Below are 19,068 nucleotides of genomic sequence, written 5' to 3' on the forward strand. Positions count from 1 at the left end.
GAATGTGCACCTACGGTGGCTCCCAATAATAGAGACCATAAACGGTTGGGTTCTCCTCACCTTTGGGAGTTATGACAGCACAACTACTATATTAATATGGGAATACCGGCTGCTGCTGCTCCATGTGTTGGTGCGGAGAAATTAACACCATGTATAAAAGCTGCGATCTGGATGTAATGAAATCTCCAAACTTAGCGCTGCTAAAGAGGATAAATCCAATTGTCAACAAATTTCGCAACCCAACTGATTTCTTTCTCAAGAAACAACAGCAATGAAACAAAAAAGAATAGGAAGGGATTTAAAAATGTTTAAAAAAGGCAACAGGGGTAAAGAAATGCAAAGTATGTTTGCCCAGAAAAGAAAATAATGTGTTTGCGGTGTTAATAAAGTAAAAGTAGTTTTCTGAAGAAAAAAGAAATTGGGAAGATGAAAACTTGGTTGTAGAAAACATATTATGGGTAGTGTTGAGCATCCCGATACTGCAAGTATCGGGTATCGGCCGATATTTGCTGTATCGGAATTCCGATACCGAGTTACGATATTTTTGTGATATCGGAAATCGGCATCGGAGTGTGCGGTGCGTATGGTTCCAAGGGTCTGGAGGAGAGGAAACTCTCCTTCAGGCCCTGGGATCCATATTCATGTAAAAAATAAAGAATAAAAATAAAAAATATGGCTATATTCACCCCTCCGAAGGACCCTGGCTGTCACCGCTGCAAGCGTCCGCCTCCGTTCCTGAGAATGTAGTGAGTGAAGGACCTTCGATGACATCGCGGTCAGGTGAGCGGTCAGACCGCGACATCATCGAAGGTCCTTCACTCTCTGCATTCTCAGGAACGGAGGCGGACGCTCGCAGCGGTGACAGACAGGGTTCGTCCGAGGGGCGAGTATAGCCATATTTTTTATTTTTATTCTTTATTTTTTACATTAATATGGATCCCAGGGCCTGAAGGAGAGTTTCCTCTCCTTCAGACCCTGGGAACCATCGAGGATACATCCCGATATTTGTGTCCCATTGACTTGTATTGGTATCGGGTATCGGTATCGGCGAGATCCGATATTTTGCCGCTATTGGCTGATACCATCCGATACCGATACTTTCAAAAATCGGAAAGTATCGCTCAACATTAATTATGGGATAACATGTTCCAATTTCCCATCAATACACTTGAATGAGGGATTGTTTGGTTTTGCCTTTCGACCTGCTATTTATATTAATATACAACATTCTGAGCACTTTTTTATGTTTTACTGTTCATTGTATGAGATAGATATTTTTTTATATTTTACTAGTTTGGGGAATGATACACACATCAATACTATGGTTTTTTTTTCATGGAGTGTATGGTTATGTTGATGTCCTCTTCCTAAAAGCTTTTTCGATGGAGCTTCTGTAAGCAACAGTCATAAGTAAATTTAGGGTAGTGCATCAGATCATTTACATTCTGCTCCTATTGGATTGTGTCTGTGCGGGGTTGTGATTTGGCAAGGGGCGTCTGCCACCTGACGTGAGGAGTTGTGGCATAGTAGAAGGTTGTACTGACCTGGACCATCTGGAGCAGCAACAAATCAAGATAGAAACATCTCTAGTTGTTACTTTACCAGGCTGCATGCTTTAGAATGGCTTTCCTAATGTCTTGGTTTCTCAGACTGTATATTATGGGGTTGATAAAAGGAGTAAACACGGTATATAGCAGAGATAAGATCTTACTCATTGTGAGCGTTCGGCCTTTTGTTGGGAAAAAATAAACACCAAACATGGTCCAGTAAAATATGGAGACCACAGTGAGGTGGGAGCTACAGGTGGAGAAGGCTTTCTGTCTACTGACATTAGATTTAATCTTTAAGACCGCTGACACAATAAAAGTATAAGACAATACAATGATTATGGTTGGAATAATAACATTTGGAATGACCATAACTGCAATTTCCAAGTGAACAATGAAGGTGTCAGAGCAGCAAATTTCTAGTAGGGGAACAATATCACAGAATAAATGGTCAATGATATTTGGACCACAAAAGTTTAGCTTTGCCAATGTTACAATGTAAACCAAAACAATAGAAAATCCAAACATCCAAAACATAATTGATAATTTGACACAATGTGCTGAAGTCATGATGGTGGAGTAACGGAGAGGATTACAGATGGCCACATATCGGTCATAAGACATCACAGCGAGAAGAAAACATTCAAACACTTCTGGGGCACATAAAAAATACAACTGAGTGATGCAATCAACAAAATCTATGGATCCCCCATTATTGAGTAGAACTTGGAGCAAATTGGGGACAATATTGGTAATCACCAGAAGGTCACTGAGCGACAGTTGTGAGATGAAGAAGTGTATTGGAGTGTGGAGGCTTTTTGTGGTGGACACCAGGGTGATGATCAGGAGATTTCCACATATTGTCCCACAGAAAACCACAAAAAGAAGACAGAACAGTGAAATTCTTAAACTTTGTCTGATTTGAAATCCTAAAAGGAAAAACTCAGTGACCACGGTCAGATTGTTCTAAATATGGAGCAAATTTTAGATAAACTGTAGTAAACTGAAAACAGCAATACATAATATCTTTATAGTTACAAAATTCCTGCTCTAGATATTTATAGAATTCCAGGTAATAAAATCCCTCCTAATCGCCAAAACAAAGGAGCAGAAGACTTACGATGAAGGCAGCACTCTTTAGGCACTGAAGATGAGCTCCATAGACTGTCTCCTCAGACCACCATTAGAGTTAGAAAACAGCAGAGCTCAGAAAAGCACCACAATACCTTCATTTTATCAGGAGGGACGCAAATAGTTTCATGGTAACCAGAATTTCACCAGCCAAAACTGTTTCTATATCATGTAAATAGTTTTTTGCATAGAAAGCAGCATTGTAGCATTTCACTTTTTTCAGTGCTGTAGTGACACTTTCAATGTGTGAAACTACTGGAACAGCATGTCCATCTTGATCTGTCCTCCCACCTCTCCTCCTGCTCCCTCTTTTATCGGTTACAATCTGGCTTCCGAAAACATCACTCAACTGAAACTGCCCTAACTAAAGTGACCAATAACCTACTAACCTCCAAGAGCACACGACACTACTCTGTCCTCCTCCTCCTGGACCTGTCTTCTGCCTTCGACACTGTGGACCATTCCCTCCTGTTACAGATTCTCTCATCTCTTGGCATCACAGACTTGGCCCTATCCTGGATCTCATCATATCTAACAGACCGGACATTCAGAGTCTCCCTCTCCCACACCACCTCCTCATCTCGCCCCTGTCTGTCGATGTTCCCCAATTCTAGGACCCCTACTCTTCTCCATCTACACCTTTGGCCTGGGACAGCTCATAGAATCCCACGGTTTACAATATCATCTTTACGCTGATGACACGCAGATCTACCTATCTGGACCCGACCTCACTTCCTTACTGACCAAAATCCCACAATGTCTGTCTGCTATTTCATCCTTCTTTTCTGCTTGTTTTCTAAAACTGAACATGGACAAAACAGAATTCATCATCTTTCCCCCACCTCACTCTACCCCTCCACCAGGCCTATCCATCAATGTCAATGGCTGCTCCCTTTCCCTGATCTCGCACGCTCGGTGCCTCGGGGTGATCCTAGACTCTGCCCTCTCTTTCAAGTCACATATCCAAGCCCTTGCCTCCTCTTGCCAATTCCAACTCAAAAACATTTCCCGGATCCGGACATTCCTTGACCATGAGACCACAAAAACACTAGTGCTTGCCCTTATCATCTACCGCCTTGACTACTGCAACCTCCTATTCTCTGGCCTCCCCTCTAGAACTTTGGCACCACTCCAATCCATCCTAAACTCTGCTGCCCGACTAATCCCCCTGTCTCCCCGTTACTCCCCAGCCTCTCCTCTCTGCCAGGCCCTTCACTGGCTTCCTATTGCCCAGAGGCTACAGTTCAAAACACTAACAATGACATACAAAGCCATTCACAATCTGACTCCTCCATACATCTGTGACATGGTCTTCCATTACCTACCTACATGCAACCTTCGATCATCTCATGATCTCCTTCTCTACTCCTCTGTCATCTCTTCCTCCCACAACCGCATCCAAGACTTCTCCTGTGCTTCCCCCATACTCTGGAACTCTCTACCCCAACACATCTGGCTCTCACCTACCATGGAAACCTTCAAAAGGAACCTGAAGACCCACCTCTTCTGACAAGCCTACAACCTGCAGTGATCCCCAGTCTACTGAACTGCCACATGACCAACTCTACCCTTTCCTAGTGTATCCTCACCCATCCCCTGTAGACTGTGAGCCCAGGTCCATGAAACACAGAAATAGCAGGGAGGTCACTTTTTGCCGGAGACCGACTGTAGTGACAGTGAAAAATAATGGAGGCACCAACAGGAGACTATGAGACAGGGGGCAGATGAATTACATTTAAAGCAACACTCCAGTGGTGCAATTGTGGAGCTTGTTTGTATGTTGTTTAGAAATGCTGTAAAGCATCTAAAATATAGTAATAAGGATGAACAAATTTTTACTAAACTAATTGATTTTGTTTAAATTTCCCAATGTGAATTTTTGGTAATTTGTTTTGTGTAAATACAGTAAAATTCTGGTGGGTGAGCTGGTATTTACTGGATAAGGAATGGATTAAAAAAAAGAAAAAATGTAACAAGTCCTACTCGCCAAGTCCTTCACCCGTCCCTGCTACAGCCGCTTCCTGACGGTTCTCCGCTAACGTCCTCAGGCACCAGCTCCGCTCAAGGGCTATTGAACTCTTTTCCGGTGCTTTCCGCACTAGCTAGGTCTCGGCAAATGTTCTGATATTATTACTTAAAGCTATCATGACATACATCAGACCACATTAACCGCAGTGGACCGAGGTGCTGGAGAAGATTGAGGAGGAGACCAGCACTGGAGCAGGGGACAGAAATCCAGAGCTAGCAGGGAGCTGTGGTTGTAAGTACATGTGAGGAGCAAGGGGAGCATGATTGGTTTTTAACCCTTTCCACCCATCAATTTATTATACTTTGGTGTTAGGAGACTTCCAAATACAGTTGGGGCTCACTTGAATAGCATTGAATCAGTTTGATGCTCATTGAATTTCCTGGCTGAATTTTTGAGAATTTGCCGAATTTTAATTTTGGCCGATTCACTCACCTGTATAACATAGTCCAAAGCAATAAAGTTTTAATCTAACTTTAAATGTCAACAATCAGAATTCTTTTCAATAGTCAAATTCCAAATTAGACAATAAAAATACTATTTTAATTTTTTTTTAATAAATCAATTATTTGGAAAATAATCTTTTCAAACTGCATTATGTATTATTACAAAGATGCAATACTTACAGAAGCGGTTTCTTTATTATTCATTATTAATAAGTATCAAATGGATATTTTATTTTTCACAAATTTCAAATTGTTGTGTGAAGAATTTCCCCAGGGTAAATAGACAACATCACCGTCGTGCCTCACCACATAGTCGCTGGACAAATGAATGTGAGCCGTAATGGATGGAAGTCTGGAGATTTATACATGAAATCGAAGGCCGGTACCTGGTGACACAAATCATGGGAGACTCGTCCGTTGTCCCACAAGTCACCTTCTATTCAGACAATTCAGGCAATTAAATGTGTTAAAAATAAAGCTTTCATTAATCGCTTGCCCCATTATGTTCACCTCTAAAAATGTGTATAAAATGTAGCAGTGATTAGAAGATTTAATGGTATATTCCTACTATTTTAACTAAATATTTCAGATCTGCGATGGAAAAAAATAAGCATCTTTGCAATGTAAGTGCAGTCATGTCACAATTAACCCCTTCAGCCCCCAAGCCTGTTTTCATCTTCACGATCCGGCCAAATTTAAACATTTTGACCAGTGTCGATTTATAAGGTAATAACATTCAACAGATGTCAGTGATTCTAAGACTGTTTTTTTTTTCATGACACTTTGTACTTCATGATAATGGTAAAAATTTCTTATTAATGATTTTATTATTACTATTATTATTATTATTATTATTATTCATTTTTATTGCGCCATTTATTACATGGCGCTTTACATGTGAACGGGGCAAATATAGACAAGTACAATAAACATGAGTAAAACAAGGCACACACAAGTACAGGAGGAGAGAGGACCCTGCCCGCGAGGGCTCACAGTTTACAGGGGATGGGTGAGGATACACTAGGTGAGGGTAGAGCTAGTCATCTGGTGCTTCAGTAGACTGGGGATCACTGCAGGTTGTAGGCTTGTCGGAAGAGGTGGGTCTTCAGGTTCCTTTTGAAGGTTTCTGTGGTAGGCGAGAGTCTGATGTGTTGGGGTAGAGAGTTCCAGAGTATAGGGGAAGCTCGGGAGAAGTCTTGGATGTGGTTGTGGGAGGAAGAGATGAGAGAGGAGTAGAGTAGGAGATCATGAGATGATCAAAGGTTGCATGTAGGTAGGTAATGGAAGACCATGTCACAGATGTATGGAGGACTCAGATTGTGAATGGCTTTGTATGTCATTGTTAGTGTTTAGAACTGGAGCCTCTGGGCAATAGGAAGCCAGTGAAGAGCCTGGCAAAGAGGAGAGGCTGGGGAATAACGGGGAGACAGGTGGATTAGTCGGGCTGCAGAGATTAGGATGGATTGGAGTGGTGCCAGAGTGCTAGAGGGGAGGCCAGAGAGTAGGAGGTTGCAGTAGTCGAGGCGGAAGATGATAAGGGCATGTACTAGTGTTTTTGTGGTTTCATGGTCAAGGAATGTACGGATCCGGGAAATGTTTTGAGTTGGAATCAGCAAGAGGAGGCAAGGGCTTGGGTATGTGGCTTGAAAGAGAGGGTAGAGTCAAGGATCACCCTGAGGCACCGAGCGTACGGGACCGGAGAAGGTGAGCAGCCATTGACATTGATGGATAGGTCGGGTGGAGGGGTAGAGTGAGATGGGGAAAGATGATGAATTCTGTTTTGTCCATGTTCAGTTTTAGAAAACGAACAGAAAAGAAGGATGAAATAGCAGACAGACATTGTGGGATTTTGGTCAGTAAGGAAGTGAGGTCGGGTCCAGATAGGTAGATCTGCGTAGAGATGATATTGAAAACCGTGGGATTCTATGAGCTGTCCCAGGCCGAATATGTAGATGGAGAAGAGTAGGGGTCTAAGAACTGAGCCTTGGGGAACACCGACAGACAGGGGGTGAGATGAGGAGGTGGTGTGGGAGAGGGAGACACTGAATGTCCAGTCTGTTAGATATGATGAGATCCCGGATAGGGCCAAGTCTGTGATGCCAAGAGATGAGAGGATCTGTAACAGGAGGGATTTGTCCACAGTGTCGAAGGCAGAAGACAGGTCCAGGAGGAGGAGGACAGAGTAGTGTCGCTTGCTCTTAGCGGTTAGTAGGTCATTGGTCACTTTTGTTAGGGCAGTTTCAGTTGAGTGATGTGTTTGGAAGCCAGATTGTAACCGGTCAAAGAGGGAGCAGTGTTGTGAATTCTGTTGTTGGGCTCCCTCCTGTGGTCATGAATGGTACTTCGGCTGGTTCTATCCATGGACTTACTCTGGTGGCTGTGGGTGTTTCTGAGTTTCCTTCCACAGGTGATGAGGTTAATTCTTTAGCTGGCTGCTCTATTTAACTCCACTTAGATCTTTGCTCCATGCCACCTGTCAATGTTCCAGTATTGGTCTAGTTCACTCCTGGATCGTTCTTGTGACCTGTCTTCCCAGCAGAAGCTAAGTTCCTGCCTGTTTTTCTTGGGTTTGCTATTTTTCTGTCCAGCTTGCTATTTTTATTGTTGTCTTGCTTGCTGGAAGCTCTGGGACGCAGAGGGAGCGCCTCCGCACCGTGAGTCGGTGCAGAGGGTCTTTTTGCGCCCTCTGCGTGGTCTTTTTGTAGGTTTTTGTGCTAACCGCAAAGCAACCTTTCCTATCCTCAGTCTGTTCAGTAAGTCGGGCCTCGCTTTGCTACATCTATTTCATCTCTGTGTTTGTATTTTCATCTTTACTCACAGTCATTATATGTGGGGGGCTGCCTTTTCCTTTGGGGAATTTCTCTGAGGCAAGGTAGGCTTTATTTTTCTATCTTCAGGGCTAGCTAGTTCCTTAGGCTGTGCCGAGTTGCATAGGGAGCGTTAGGAGCAATCCACGGCTATTTCTAGTGTGTGTGATAGGATTAGGGATTGCGGTCAGCAGAGTTCCCACGTCCCAGAGCTCGTCCTTTGTTATCAGTAACTATCAGGTCATTCCGTGTGCTCTTAACCACCAGGTCCATTATTGTCCTGACCACCAGGTCATAACAGTACAGGTGGCCAAAATTACTAATGCATATCAATAGAGGGATAAGAGATGTTCTGAGACCATTTTTTTTTCTTTGCAGTGTGTTTTGTCTCTCTTTTCCCCTTTACCTCTGGGTGGTTCAGGACACAGGTGTAAACATGGACATTTAAGGTCTGTCCTCTTGGATGGATAATCTCACTACAAGGGTACAAAACATTCAAGATTTTGTGGTTCAGAATCCGATGTCAGAGCCTAGGATTCCGATTCCTGATTTGTTTTTTGGTGATAAATCTAAGTTCTTGAATTTCAAAAATAATTGTAAATTGTTTCTTGCCTTGAAACCTCGCTCCTCAGGTGACCCTGTTCAACAAGTAAAGATCATTATTTCTTTGTTACGTGGTGACCCTCAAGACTGGGCATTTTCCCTTGCGCCAGGAGATCCGGCATTGCGTGATGTTGATGCGTTTTTCCTGGCGCTTGGATTGCTTTATGACGAACCTAATTCAGTGGATCAGGCAGAGAAAATCTTGCTGGCTCTGTGTCAGGGTCAGGATGAAGCGGAGATATATTGTCAGAGGTTTAGAAAGTGGTCTGTGCTCACTTAGTGGAATGAATGTTCCCTGGCAGCAATCTTCAGAAAGGGTCTCGCTGAAGCCCTTAAGGATGTCATGGTGGGATTTCCCATGCCTGCTGGTCTGAATGAGTCTATGTCTTTGGCCATTCAGATCGATCGACGCTTGTGTGAGCGTAAATCTGTGCACCATTTGGCGGTACTATCTGAGCATGGGCCTGAGCCTATGCAATGTGATAGGACTTTGACCAGAGCGGAACGGCAAGAACGCAGACGTCGGAATGGGCTGTGTTTTTACTGTGGTGATTCCACTCATGCTATCTCCGATTGTCCTAAGCGCACTAAGCGGTTCGCTAGGTCTGCCACCATTGGTACGGTACAGTCTAAATTTCTTTTGTCCGTTACCTTGATCTGCTCTTTGTCTTCCTATTCTGTCATGGCATTTGTGGATTCAGGCGCTGCCCTGAATTTGATGGACTTGGAGTTTGCTAGGCGCTGTGGTTTTTTCTTGGAGCCGTTGCAGTATCCTATTCCATTGAGAGGAATTGATGCTACGCCTTTGGCCAAGAATAAGCCTCAGTACTGGACCCAATTGACCATGTGCATGGCTCCTGCACATCAGGAGGATATCCGCTTTCTGGTGTTGCATAATCTGCATGATGTGGTCGTTTTGGGGTTGCCATGGCTACAGGTTCATAATCCAGTATTGGACTGGAAATCTATGTCTGTGTCCAGCAGGGGTTGCCAGGGGGTACATGGTGATGTCCCATTTTTGTCTATTTCGTCTTCCACTCCTTCTGAAGTTCCAGAGTTTTTGTCGGATTATCGGGATGTATTTGATGAGCCCAAAGCCAGTGCCCTACCTCCTCATAGGGATTGTGATTGTGCAATTAATTTGATTCCTGGTAGTAAGTTTCCTAAGGGCCGATTGTTCAATTTATCTGTGCCAGAACACGCTGCTATGCGGAGTTATATAAAGGAATCATTGGAGAAAGGCCATATTCGCCCGTCGTCATCACCGTTAAGAGCAGGGTTCTTTTTTGTGGCCAAGAAGGATGGTTCTTTGAGACCTTGTATTGATTACCGCCTTCTTAATAAAATTACAGTCAAATTTCAGTATCCTTTGCCGTTGCTGTCTGATTTGTTTGCTCTTATTAAAGGAGCTAGTTGGTTGACCAAGATAGATCTTCGAGGGGCGTATAATCTCTTTGCGTATTAAACAAGGCGATGAATGGAAAACAGCATATAATACGCCCGAGGGCCATTTTGAGTACCTGGTTATGCCATTCGGACTTTCCAATGCTCCATCAGTATTTCAGTCCTTTATGCATGACATCTTCCGAGAGTACCTGGATAAATTCCTGATTGTGTATTTGGATGATATTTTGGTCTTTTCGGATGATTGGGAGTCTCATGTGAAGAAGGTCAGAATGGTGTTCCAGGTCCTTCGTTCGAATTCCTTGTTTGTGAAGGGGTCAAAGTGTCTCTTTGGAGTTCAGAAGGTTTCATTTTTGGGGTTCATTTTTTCCCCTTCTACTATTGAGATGGACCCTGTTAAAGTCCAGGCCATTTACGATTGGACTCAGCCGACATCTGTGAAGAGCCTGCAAAAGTTCCTGGGCTTTGCTAATTTTTATCGGTGCTTCATCGCTAATTTTTCTAGTGTTGCTAAACCATTGACTGATTTGACCAAGAAGGGTGCTGATGTGGTCAATTGGTCTTCTGCAGCTGTAGAGGCTTTTCAGGAGTTGAAGCGTCGTTTTTCTTCTGCCCCTGTGTTGTGCCAGCCAGATGTTTCGCTTCCGTTTCAGGTTGAGGTTGATGCTTCTGAGATTGGAGCAGGGGCTGTTTTGTCGCAAAGAAGTTCTGATGGCACGGTGATGAAGCCATGTGCTTTCTTTTCTAGAAAGTTTTCGCCTGCTGAGCGCAATTATGATGTTGGTAATCGAGAGTTGTTGGCCATGAAGTGGGCATTCGAGGAGTGGCGTCATTGGCCTAAAGGAGCCAAGCATCGCGTGGTGGTCTTGACAGATCACAAGAATTTGACTTATCTTGAGTCTGCCAAACGGTTGAATCCGAGACAGGCTCGATGGTCGTTATTTTTCTCCCGTTTTGATTTTGTGGTTTCGTACCTTCCGGGCTCTAAGAATGTGAAGGCTGATGCCCTGTCAAGGAGTTTTGTGCCTGACTCTCCGGGTGTTCCTGAGCCGGCGGGTATTCTCAAAGAGGGGGTAATTTTGTCTGCCATCTCCCCTGATCTGCGGCGGGTGCTGCAAAAATTTCAGGCTGATAGACCTGACCGTTGCCCAGCGGAGAAACTGTTTGTCCCTGATAGATGGACTAGTAGAGTTATCTCTGAGATTCATTGTTCTGTGTTGGCTGGGCATCCAGAATCTTTGGTACCAGAGATTTGGTGGCTAGATCCTTTTGGTGGCCGTCTTTGTCACGGGATGTGCGTTCTTTTGTGCAGTCCTGTGGGACTTGTGCTCGGGCTAAGCCCTGCTGTTCTCGTGCCAGTGGGTTGCTTTTGCCCTTGCCGGTCCCGAAGAGGCCCTGGACGCATATTTCTATGGATTTTATTTCGGATCTCCCCGTCTCTCAAAAGATGTCGGTCATTTGGGTGGTTTGTGATCGCTTTTCTAAGATGGTCCATTTGGTACCTTTGTCTAAATTGCCTTCCTCCTCTGATTTGGTGCCATTATTTTTCCAGCATGTGGTTCGTTTACATGGTATCCCGGAGAACATCGTTTCTGACAGAGGTTCCCAGTTTGTTTCGATGTTTTTGCGATTTTTTTGTGCTAGGATGGGCATTGATTTGTCTTTTTCCTCGTCTTTCCATCATCAGACAAATGGCCAAACCGAATGAACTAATCAGACTTTGGAAACATAGTAACATAGTAACATAGTTAGTACGGCCGAAAAAAGACATATGTCCATCCAGTTCAGCCTATATTCCATCATAATAAATACCCAGATTTACGTCCTTCTACAGAACCTAATAATTGTATGATACAATATTGTTCTGCTCCAGGAAGACATCCAGGCCTCTCTTGAACCCCTCGACTGAGTTCGCCATCACCACCTCCTCAGGCAAGCAATTCCAGATTCTCACTGCCCTAACAGTAAAGAATCCTCTTCTATGTTGGTGGAAAAACCTTCTCTCCTCCAGACGCAAAGAATGCCCCCTTGTGCCCGTCACCTTCCTTGGTATAAACAGATCCTCAGCGAGATATTTGTATTGTCCCCTTATATACTTATACATGGTTATTAGATCGCCCCTCAGTCGTCTTTTTTCTAGACTAAATAATCCTAATTTCGCTAATCTATCTGGGTATTGTAGTTCTCCCATCCCCTTTATTAATTTTGTTGCCCTCCTTTGTACTCTCTCTAGTTCCATTATATCCTTCCTGAGCACCGGTGCCCAAAACTGGACACAGTACTCCATGTGCGGTCTAACTAGGGATTTGTACAGAGGCAGTATAATGCTCTCATCATGTGTATCCAGACCTCTTTTAATGCACCCCATGATCCTGTTTGCCTTGGCAGCTGCTGCCTGGCACTGGCTGCTCCAGGTAAGTTTATCATTAACTAGGATCCCCAAGTCCTTCTCCCTGTCAGATTTACCCAGTGGTTTCCTGTTCAGTGTGTAATGGTGATATTGATTCCCTCTTCCCATGTGTATAACCTTACATTTATCATTGTTAAACCTCATCTGCCACCTTTCAGCCCAAGTTTCCAACTTATCCAGATCCATCTGTAGCAGAATACTATCTTCTCTTGTATTAACTGCTTTACATAGTTTTGTATCATCTGCAAATATCGATATTTTACTGTGTAAACCTTCTACCAGATCATTAATGAATATGTTGAAGAGAACAGGTCCCAATACCGACCCCTGCGGTACCCCACTGGTCACAGCGACCCAGTTAGAGACTATACCATTTATAACCACCCTCTGCTTTCTATCACTAAGCCAGTTACTAACCCATTTACACACATTTTCCCCCAGACCAAGCATTCTCATTTTGTGTACCAACCTCTTGTGCGGCACGGTATCAAACGCTTTGGAAAAATCGAGATATACCACGTCCAATGACTCACCGTGGTCCAGCCTATAGCTTACCTCTTCATAAAAACTGATTAGATTGGTTTGACAGGAGCGATTTCTCATAAACCCATGCTGATATGGAGTTAAACAGTTATTCTCATTGAGATAATCCAGAATAACATCCCTCAGAAACCCTTCAAATATTTTACCAACAATAGAGGTTAGACTTACTGGCCTATAATTTCCAGGTTCACTTTTAGAGCCCTTTTTGAATATTGGCACCACATTTGCTATGCGCCAGTCCTGCGGAACAGACCCTGTCGCTATAGAGTCACTAAAAATAAGAAATAATGGTTTATCTATTACATTACTTAGTTCTCTTAGTACTCGTGGGTGTATGCCATCCGGACCCGGAGATTTATCTATTTTAATCTTATTTAGCCGGTTTCGCACCTCTTCTTGGGTTAGATTGGTGACCCTTAATATAGGGTTTTCATTGTTTCTTGGGATTTCACCTAGCATTTCATTTTCCACCGTGAATACCGTGGAGAAGAAGGTGTTTAATATGTTAGCTTTTTCCTCGTCATCTACAACCATTCTTTCCTCACTATTTTTTAAGGGGCCTACATTTTCAGTTTTTATTCTTTTACTATTGATATAGTTGAAGAACAGTTTGGGATTAGTTTTACTCTCCTTAGCAATGTGCTTCTCTGTTTCCTTTTTGGCAGCTTTAATTAGTTTTTTAGATAAAGTATTTTTCTCCCTATAGTTTTTTAGAGCTTCAATGGTGCCATCCTGCTTTAGTAGTGCAAATGCTTTCTTTTTACTGTTAATTGCCTGTCTTACTTCTTTGTTTAGCCACATTGGGTTTTTCCTATTTCTAGTCCTTTTATTCCCACAAGGTATAAACCGCTTACACTGCCTATTTAGGATGTTCTTAAACATTTCCCATTTATTATCTGTATTCTTATTTTTGAGGATATTGTCCCAGTCTACCAGATTAAGGGCATCTCTAAGCTGGTCAAACTTTGCCTTCCTAAAGTTCAATGTTTTTGTGACTCCCTGACAAGTCCCCCTAGTGAAAGACAGGTGAAACTGCACAATATTGTGGTCGCTATTTCCTAAATGCCCAACCACCTGCAGATTTGTTATTCTGTCAGGTCTATTAGATAGTATTAGGTCTAAAAGTGCTGCTCCTCTGGTTGGATTCTGCACCAATTGTGAAAGATAATTTTTCTTGGTTATTAGCAGAAACCTGTTGCCTTTATGGGTTTCACAGGTTTCTGTTTCCCAGTTAATATCCGGGTAGTTAAAGTCCCCCATAACCAGGACCTCATTATGGGTTGCAGCTTCATCTATCTGCTTTAGAAGTAGACTTTCCATGGTTTCTGTTATATTTGGGGGTTTGTAACAGACCCCAATGAGAATTTTGTTACCATTTTTCCCTCCATGAATTTCAACCCATATGGACTCGACATCCTCATTCCCTTCGCTAATATCCTCCCTTAAAGTGGACTTTAGACAAGACTTTACATAGAGACAAACCCCTCCTCCTCTCCGATTTTTACGATCCTTTCTAAACAGACTGTAACCCTGTAAATTAACTGCCCAGTCATAGCTTTCATCTAACCATGTCTCGGTTATTCCCACTATGTCAAAGTTACCTGTAGATATTTCTGCTTCTAGTTCTTCCATCTTGTTTGTCAGGCTTCTGGCGTTTGCGAGCATGCAGTTTAGAGGATTTTGTTTTGTTCCAATCTCCTCACTGTGGATTGTTTTAGAAATGTTCTTACCTCCCTTCTGAGTATGTTTTCCTGGGTCGTCTTTGTTCGAGTCTAATGTTTTTCTTCCCGTCCCCTCTTCTTCTAGTTTAACGCCCTCCTGATGAGTGTAGCGAGTCTTCTGGCGAATGTGTGTTTCCCAGGTTTGTTGAGGTGTAGTCCGTCTCTGGCGAGGAGTCCATCATACCAGTAATTCACACCGTGGTCCAGGAATCCAAATCCTTGTTGTCTGCACCATCGTCTTAGCCAGTTGTTTGCATCAAGGATCCTGTTCCATCTCCTGGTGCCATGCCCGTCTACTGGAAGGATAGAAGAAAAAACTACCTGTGCATCCAGTTCCTTTACTTTCTTCCCCAACTCTTCAAAGTCCTTGCAGATTGTCGGTAGGTCCTTCCTTGAAGTGTCATTGGTGCCAACATGTATCAGAAGAAATGGGTGGACGTCCTTGGAGCTGAAGAGCTTTGGTATCCTATCGGTCACATCCTTGATCATCGCACCTGGAAGGCAGCATACTTCTCTTGCAGTTATGTCCGGTCTGCAGATGGCTGCTTCTGTGCCTCTCAGTAGTGAGTCTCCCACCACCACCACTCTTCGTTGCTTCTTGGCTGTACTTTTTGCTGTCACTTGTTGCTGTGTGCCCTTTTCTTTTTTGCTTGCTGGTATTGCTTCATTCTTAGGTGTGCCATCTTCATCCTCTACAAAGATTTGATATCGGTTCTTCAGTTGTGTGGTTGGTGATTTCTCCATGGTCTTCTTGCTTCTTTTGGTCACATGCTTCCACTCATCTGCTTTTGGAGGTTCTCTGACACTTTTTTCACCTTCTGTGACCAGTAGAGATGCTTCTGTTCTGTCTAGAAAGTCTTCATTCTCTTTGATGAGTTTCAAAGTTGCTATTCTTTCTTCCAGACCCCGCACCTTTTCTTCTAAAAGGGCCACTAGTCTACACTTCTGACAGGTGAAATTGGATTCTTCTTCTGGTCGATCTGTGAACATGTAGCACATGCTGCAGCTCACCATGTAGGTTGTCACATCTGCCATGTTGCTCCTAGATCCTGCTGACTTGCTGTGTGTTTTCCTTCTTGTGTAATCTACTCAGCCAAGCTCTCTTGCAATAATGTCCTACAGGCAAAAATTCGCGCGCCGTAAGGCGCGCGGTTTGGTGATGCTTTCGAAGCAGCTGGTCCCGGCTGTACCCAACGATCTTCTAGCTTAGGGAGACTTCGCTTCTCCCAGAAGGCACCTGGAATATGCAAATTAGCCTCCTGAAGCTTGAATCCCTGGTTTGGTGATGCTTTCGAAGCAGCTGGTCCCGGCTGTACCCAACGATCTTCTAGCTTAGGGAGACTTCGCTTCTCCCAGAAGGCACCTGGAATATGCAAATTAGCCTCCTGAAGCTTGAATCCCTGGTTTGGTGATGCTTTCGAAGCAGCTGGTCCCGGCTGTACCCAACGATCTTCTAGCTTAGGGAGACTTCGCTTCTCCCAGAAGGCACCTGGAATATGCAAATTAGCCTCCTGAAGCTTGAATCCCTGGTTTGGTGATGCTTTCGAAGCAGCTGGTCCCGGCTGTACCCAACGATCTTCTAGCTTAGGGAGACTTCGCTTCTCCCAGAAGGCACCTGGAATATGCTAATTAGCCTCTTGAAGCTTGAATCCCTGGTTTGGTGATGCTTTCGAAGCAGCTGGTCCCGGCTGTACCCAACGATCTTCTAGCTTAGGGAGACTTCGCTTCTCCCAGAAGGCACCTGGAATATGCAAATTAGCCTCCTGAAGCTTGAATCCCTGGTTTGGTGATGCTTTCGAAGCAGCTGGTCCCGGCTGTACCCAACGATCTTCTAGCTTAGGGAGACTTCGCTTCTCCCAGAAGGCACCTGGAATATGCAAATTAGCCTCCTGAAGCTTGAATCCCTGGTTTGGTGATGCTTTCGAAGCAGCTGGTCCCGGCTGTACCCAACGATCTTCTAGCTTAGGGAGACTTCGCTTCTCCCAGAAGGCACCTGGAATATGCAAATTAGCCTCCTGAAGCTTGAATCCCTGGTTTGGTGATGCTTTCGAAGCAGCTGGTCCCGGCTGTACCCAACGATCTTCTAGCTTAGGGAGACTTCGCTTCTCCCAGAAGGCACCTGGAATATGCTAATTAGCCTCTTGAAGCTTGAATCCCTGGTTTGGTGATGCTTTCGAAGCAGCTGGTCCCGGCTGTACCCAACGATCTTCTAGCTTAGGGAGACTTAGGGAAACATATCTGAGATGCTTTGTTTCTGCTGATCAGGATGATTGGGTGTCCTTTTTGCCGTTGGCTGAGTTCGCCCTTAATAATCGGGCCAGCTCGGTTACTTTGGTTTCGCCGTTTTTCTGCAAATCTGGTTTCCGTCCTCGTTTCTCTTCAGAGCAGGTTGAGTCTTCGGACTGTCCTGGTGTAGATACTGTGGTGGATAGGTTGCAGCAGATTTGGACTCATGTGGTGGACAATTTGACATTGTCCCAGGAGAAGGCTCAACGTTTCGCTAACTGCCGGCGCTGTGTGGGTCCCCGACTTCGTGTTGGGGATTTGGTTTGGTTGTCTTCTCGTTATGTTCCTATGAAGGTTTCCTCTCCTAAGTTTAAGCCTCGTTTCATTGGTCCGTATAAGATTTCTGAGGTTATCAATCCTGTGTCATTTCGTTTGGCCCTTCCTGCTTCTTTTGCCATCCATAATGTGTTCCATAGGTCGTTATTGCGGAGATACGTGGCGCCTGTGGTTCCATCCGTTGATCCTCCTGCCCCGGTGTTGGTTGAGGGGGAGTTGGAGTATGTGGTGGAGAAGATTTTGGATTCTCGTATTTCGAGACGGAAACTCCAGTACCTGGTCAAGTGGAAGCGTTATGGTCAGGAAGATAATTCCTGGGTTTTTGCCTCTGATGTTCATGCTGCCGATCTGGTTTGTGCCTTTCATTTGGCTCATCCTGGTCGGCCTGGGGGCTCTGGTGAGGGTACGGTGACCCCTCCTCAAGGGGGGGGGGGTATTATTGTGAATTCTGTTGTCGGGCTCCCTCCTGTGGTCATGAATGGTACTTCGGCTGGTTCTATCCATGGATTTACTCTGGTGGCTGTGGGTGTTTCTGAGTTAGCTGGCTGCTCTATTTAACTCCACTAAGATCTTTGCTCCATGCCGCCTGCCAATGTTCCAGTATTGGTCTAGTTCACTCCTGGATCGTTCTTGTGACCTGTCTTCCCAGCAGAAGCTAAGTTCCTGCCTGTTTTTCTTGGGTTTGCTATTTTTCTGTCCAGCTTGCTATTTTTATTGTTGTCTTGCTTGCTGGAAGCTCTGGGATGCAGAGGGAGCGCCTCCGCACCGTTCCCCAACCGCTGAGGACACTTGGAGGCAAGATATCCTGACTGCCGGCAAACATGACAGACCTTATGTGCACGAGCGAACTGAGACTTAGATCCCGCTCGTGTCACCTCTGTGGCCTCATGTGACTCAGACGCCTGGACTGGAGATTCCAAAGGTCTGGCGAAGGTGGGAGCCAGCCGAAACCTCTGCCTACACTGGGCTCGCTCCAACCTTCGCTCGTGAAAACGAAGGTCTATGCGAGTTGATACAGCTATGAGCTCCTCCAGTGTGGCGGGAATCTCCCTAGTAGCCAAAGCGTCCTTCACATGGTCAGCCAGCCCCCTCCAAAATACGGGAATGAGGGTTTTATCTGGCCATTCCAACTCAGACGCTAAAGTCCGGAAGTGAACAGCAAAATGACTGACCATGGTTGAACCCTGAGTCAAAGCCAGCAGTTGGAGCGCTGTATCATGGGTGACTTGAGGTCCTAAAAAGACCTGTTTCAGAGTGTCCAGAAACCGAGGAACACTCCGCACCACATGATCGTTGCACTCCCACAGCGGTGTAGCCCACTCCAATGCTCTGTCGGACAAGAGAGAGATTATGAATCCCACCTTTGCCCGCTCAGTGGGAAACCGTGCAGCCAGAAGCTCGAGGTGTATACCACACTGGCTCACGAAACCCCTACAGGACTTACTGTCCCCTGAGTATCTCTCAGGCAAAGGGAGGTGAGATAGGGTCGGAACAGAGGTGGCAGTGGATAAGGCTGCTGCAGCCACGCTAGCAGCCTGAACAGCTATTGCGGTAACATCCACTGCCAAGGTTGCACGCTCAAGAGACGCCAACTGGCCCTCCAGCAGCTGTCTATGCAGCAGTGCTGGCATTGCTGTCCATGTGTAAAACAAAGGACTACAGGAGTTAATAATGCATATTGTGAAGTGGATTTTACTGGGCCCATAAAGTATGTGGGTTCCAAGGCTTATTGGGGTGCATATGAATTGGTAGCAGGGCAGGCCTTGAATTCAATGCAACATTTTTTCAGGAGTCCCCATTGGACATCTTATGACAGGGGTATTGTGGTGCGTCGTAATTCTTGGCAGCCCATCCACTCACAGCATAGG

At 44.7% G+C, this 19,068-nt stretch overlaps 1 protein-coding gene across 1 annotated transcript in view; it reads right to left on the reverse strand.

The window, feature by feature from the left end:
• Positions 1 to 1,598: 1,598 nt before the first annotated feature.
• Positions 1,599 to 19,068, reverse strand: part of LOC138674861 (olfactory receptor 1500-like) — a 52,811-nt gene continuing 35,341 nt past the window's right edge. The window contains exon 4 of the mRNA XM_069762680.1: positions 1,599 to 2,513. Within this exon, the coding sequence (XP_069618781.1) occupies positions 1,599 to 2,513 (915 nt within the window). The remainder of the gene's footprint in view (positions 2,514 to 19,068) is intronic.

The sequence above is a fragment of the Ranitomeya imitator genome, chromosome 4 (genome assembly GCF_032444005.1).
Source record: "Ranitomeya imitator isolate aRanImi1 chromosome 4, aRanImi1.pri, whole genome shotgun sequence".
NCBI classification, from domain to species: Eukaryota; Metazoa; Chordata; class Amphibia; order Anura; family Dendrobatidae; genus Ranitomeya; species Ranitomeya imitator.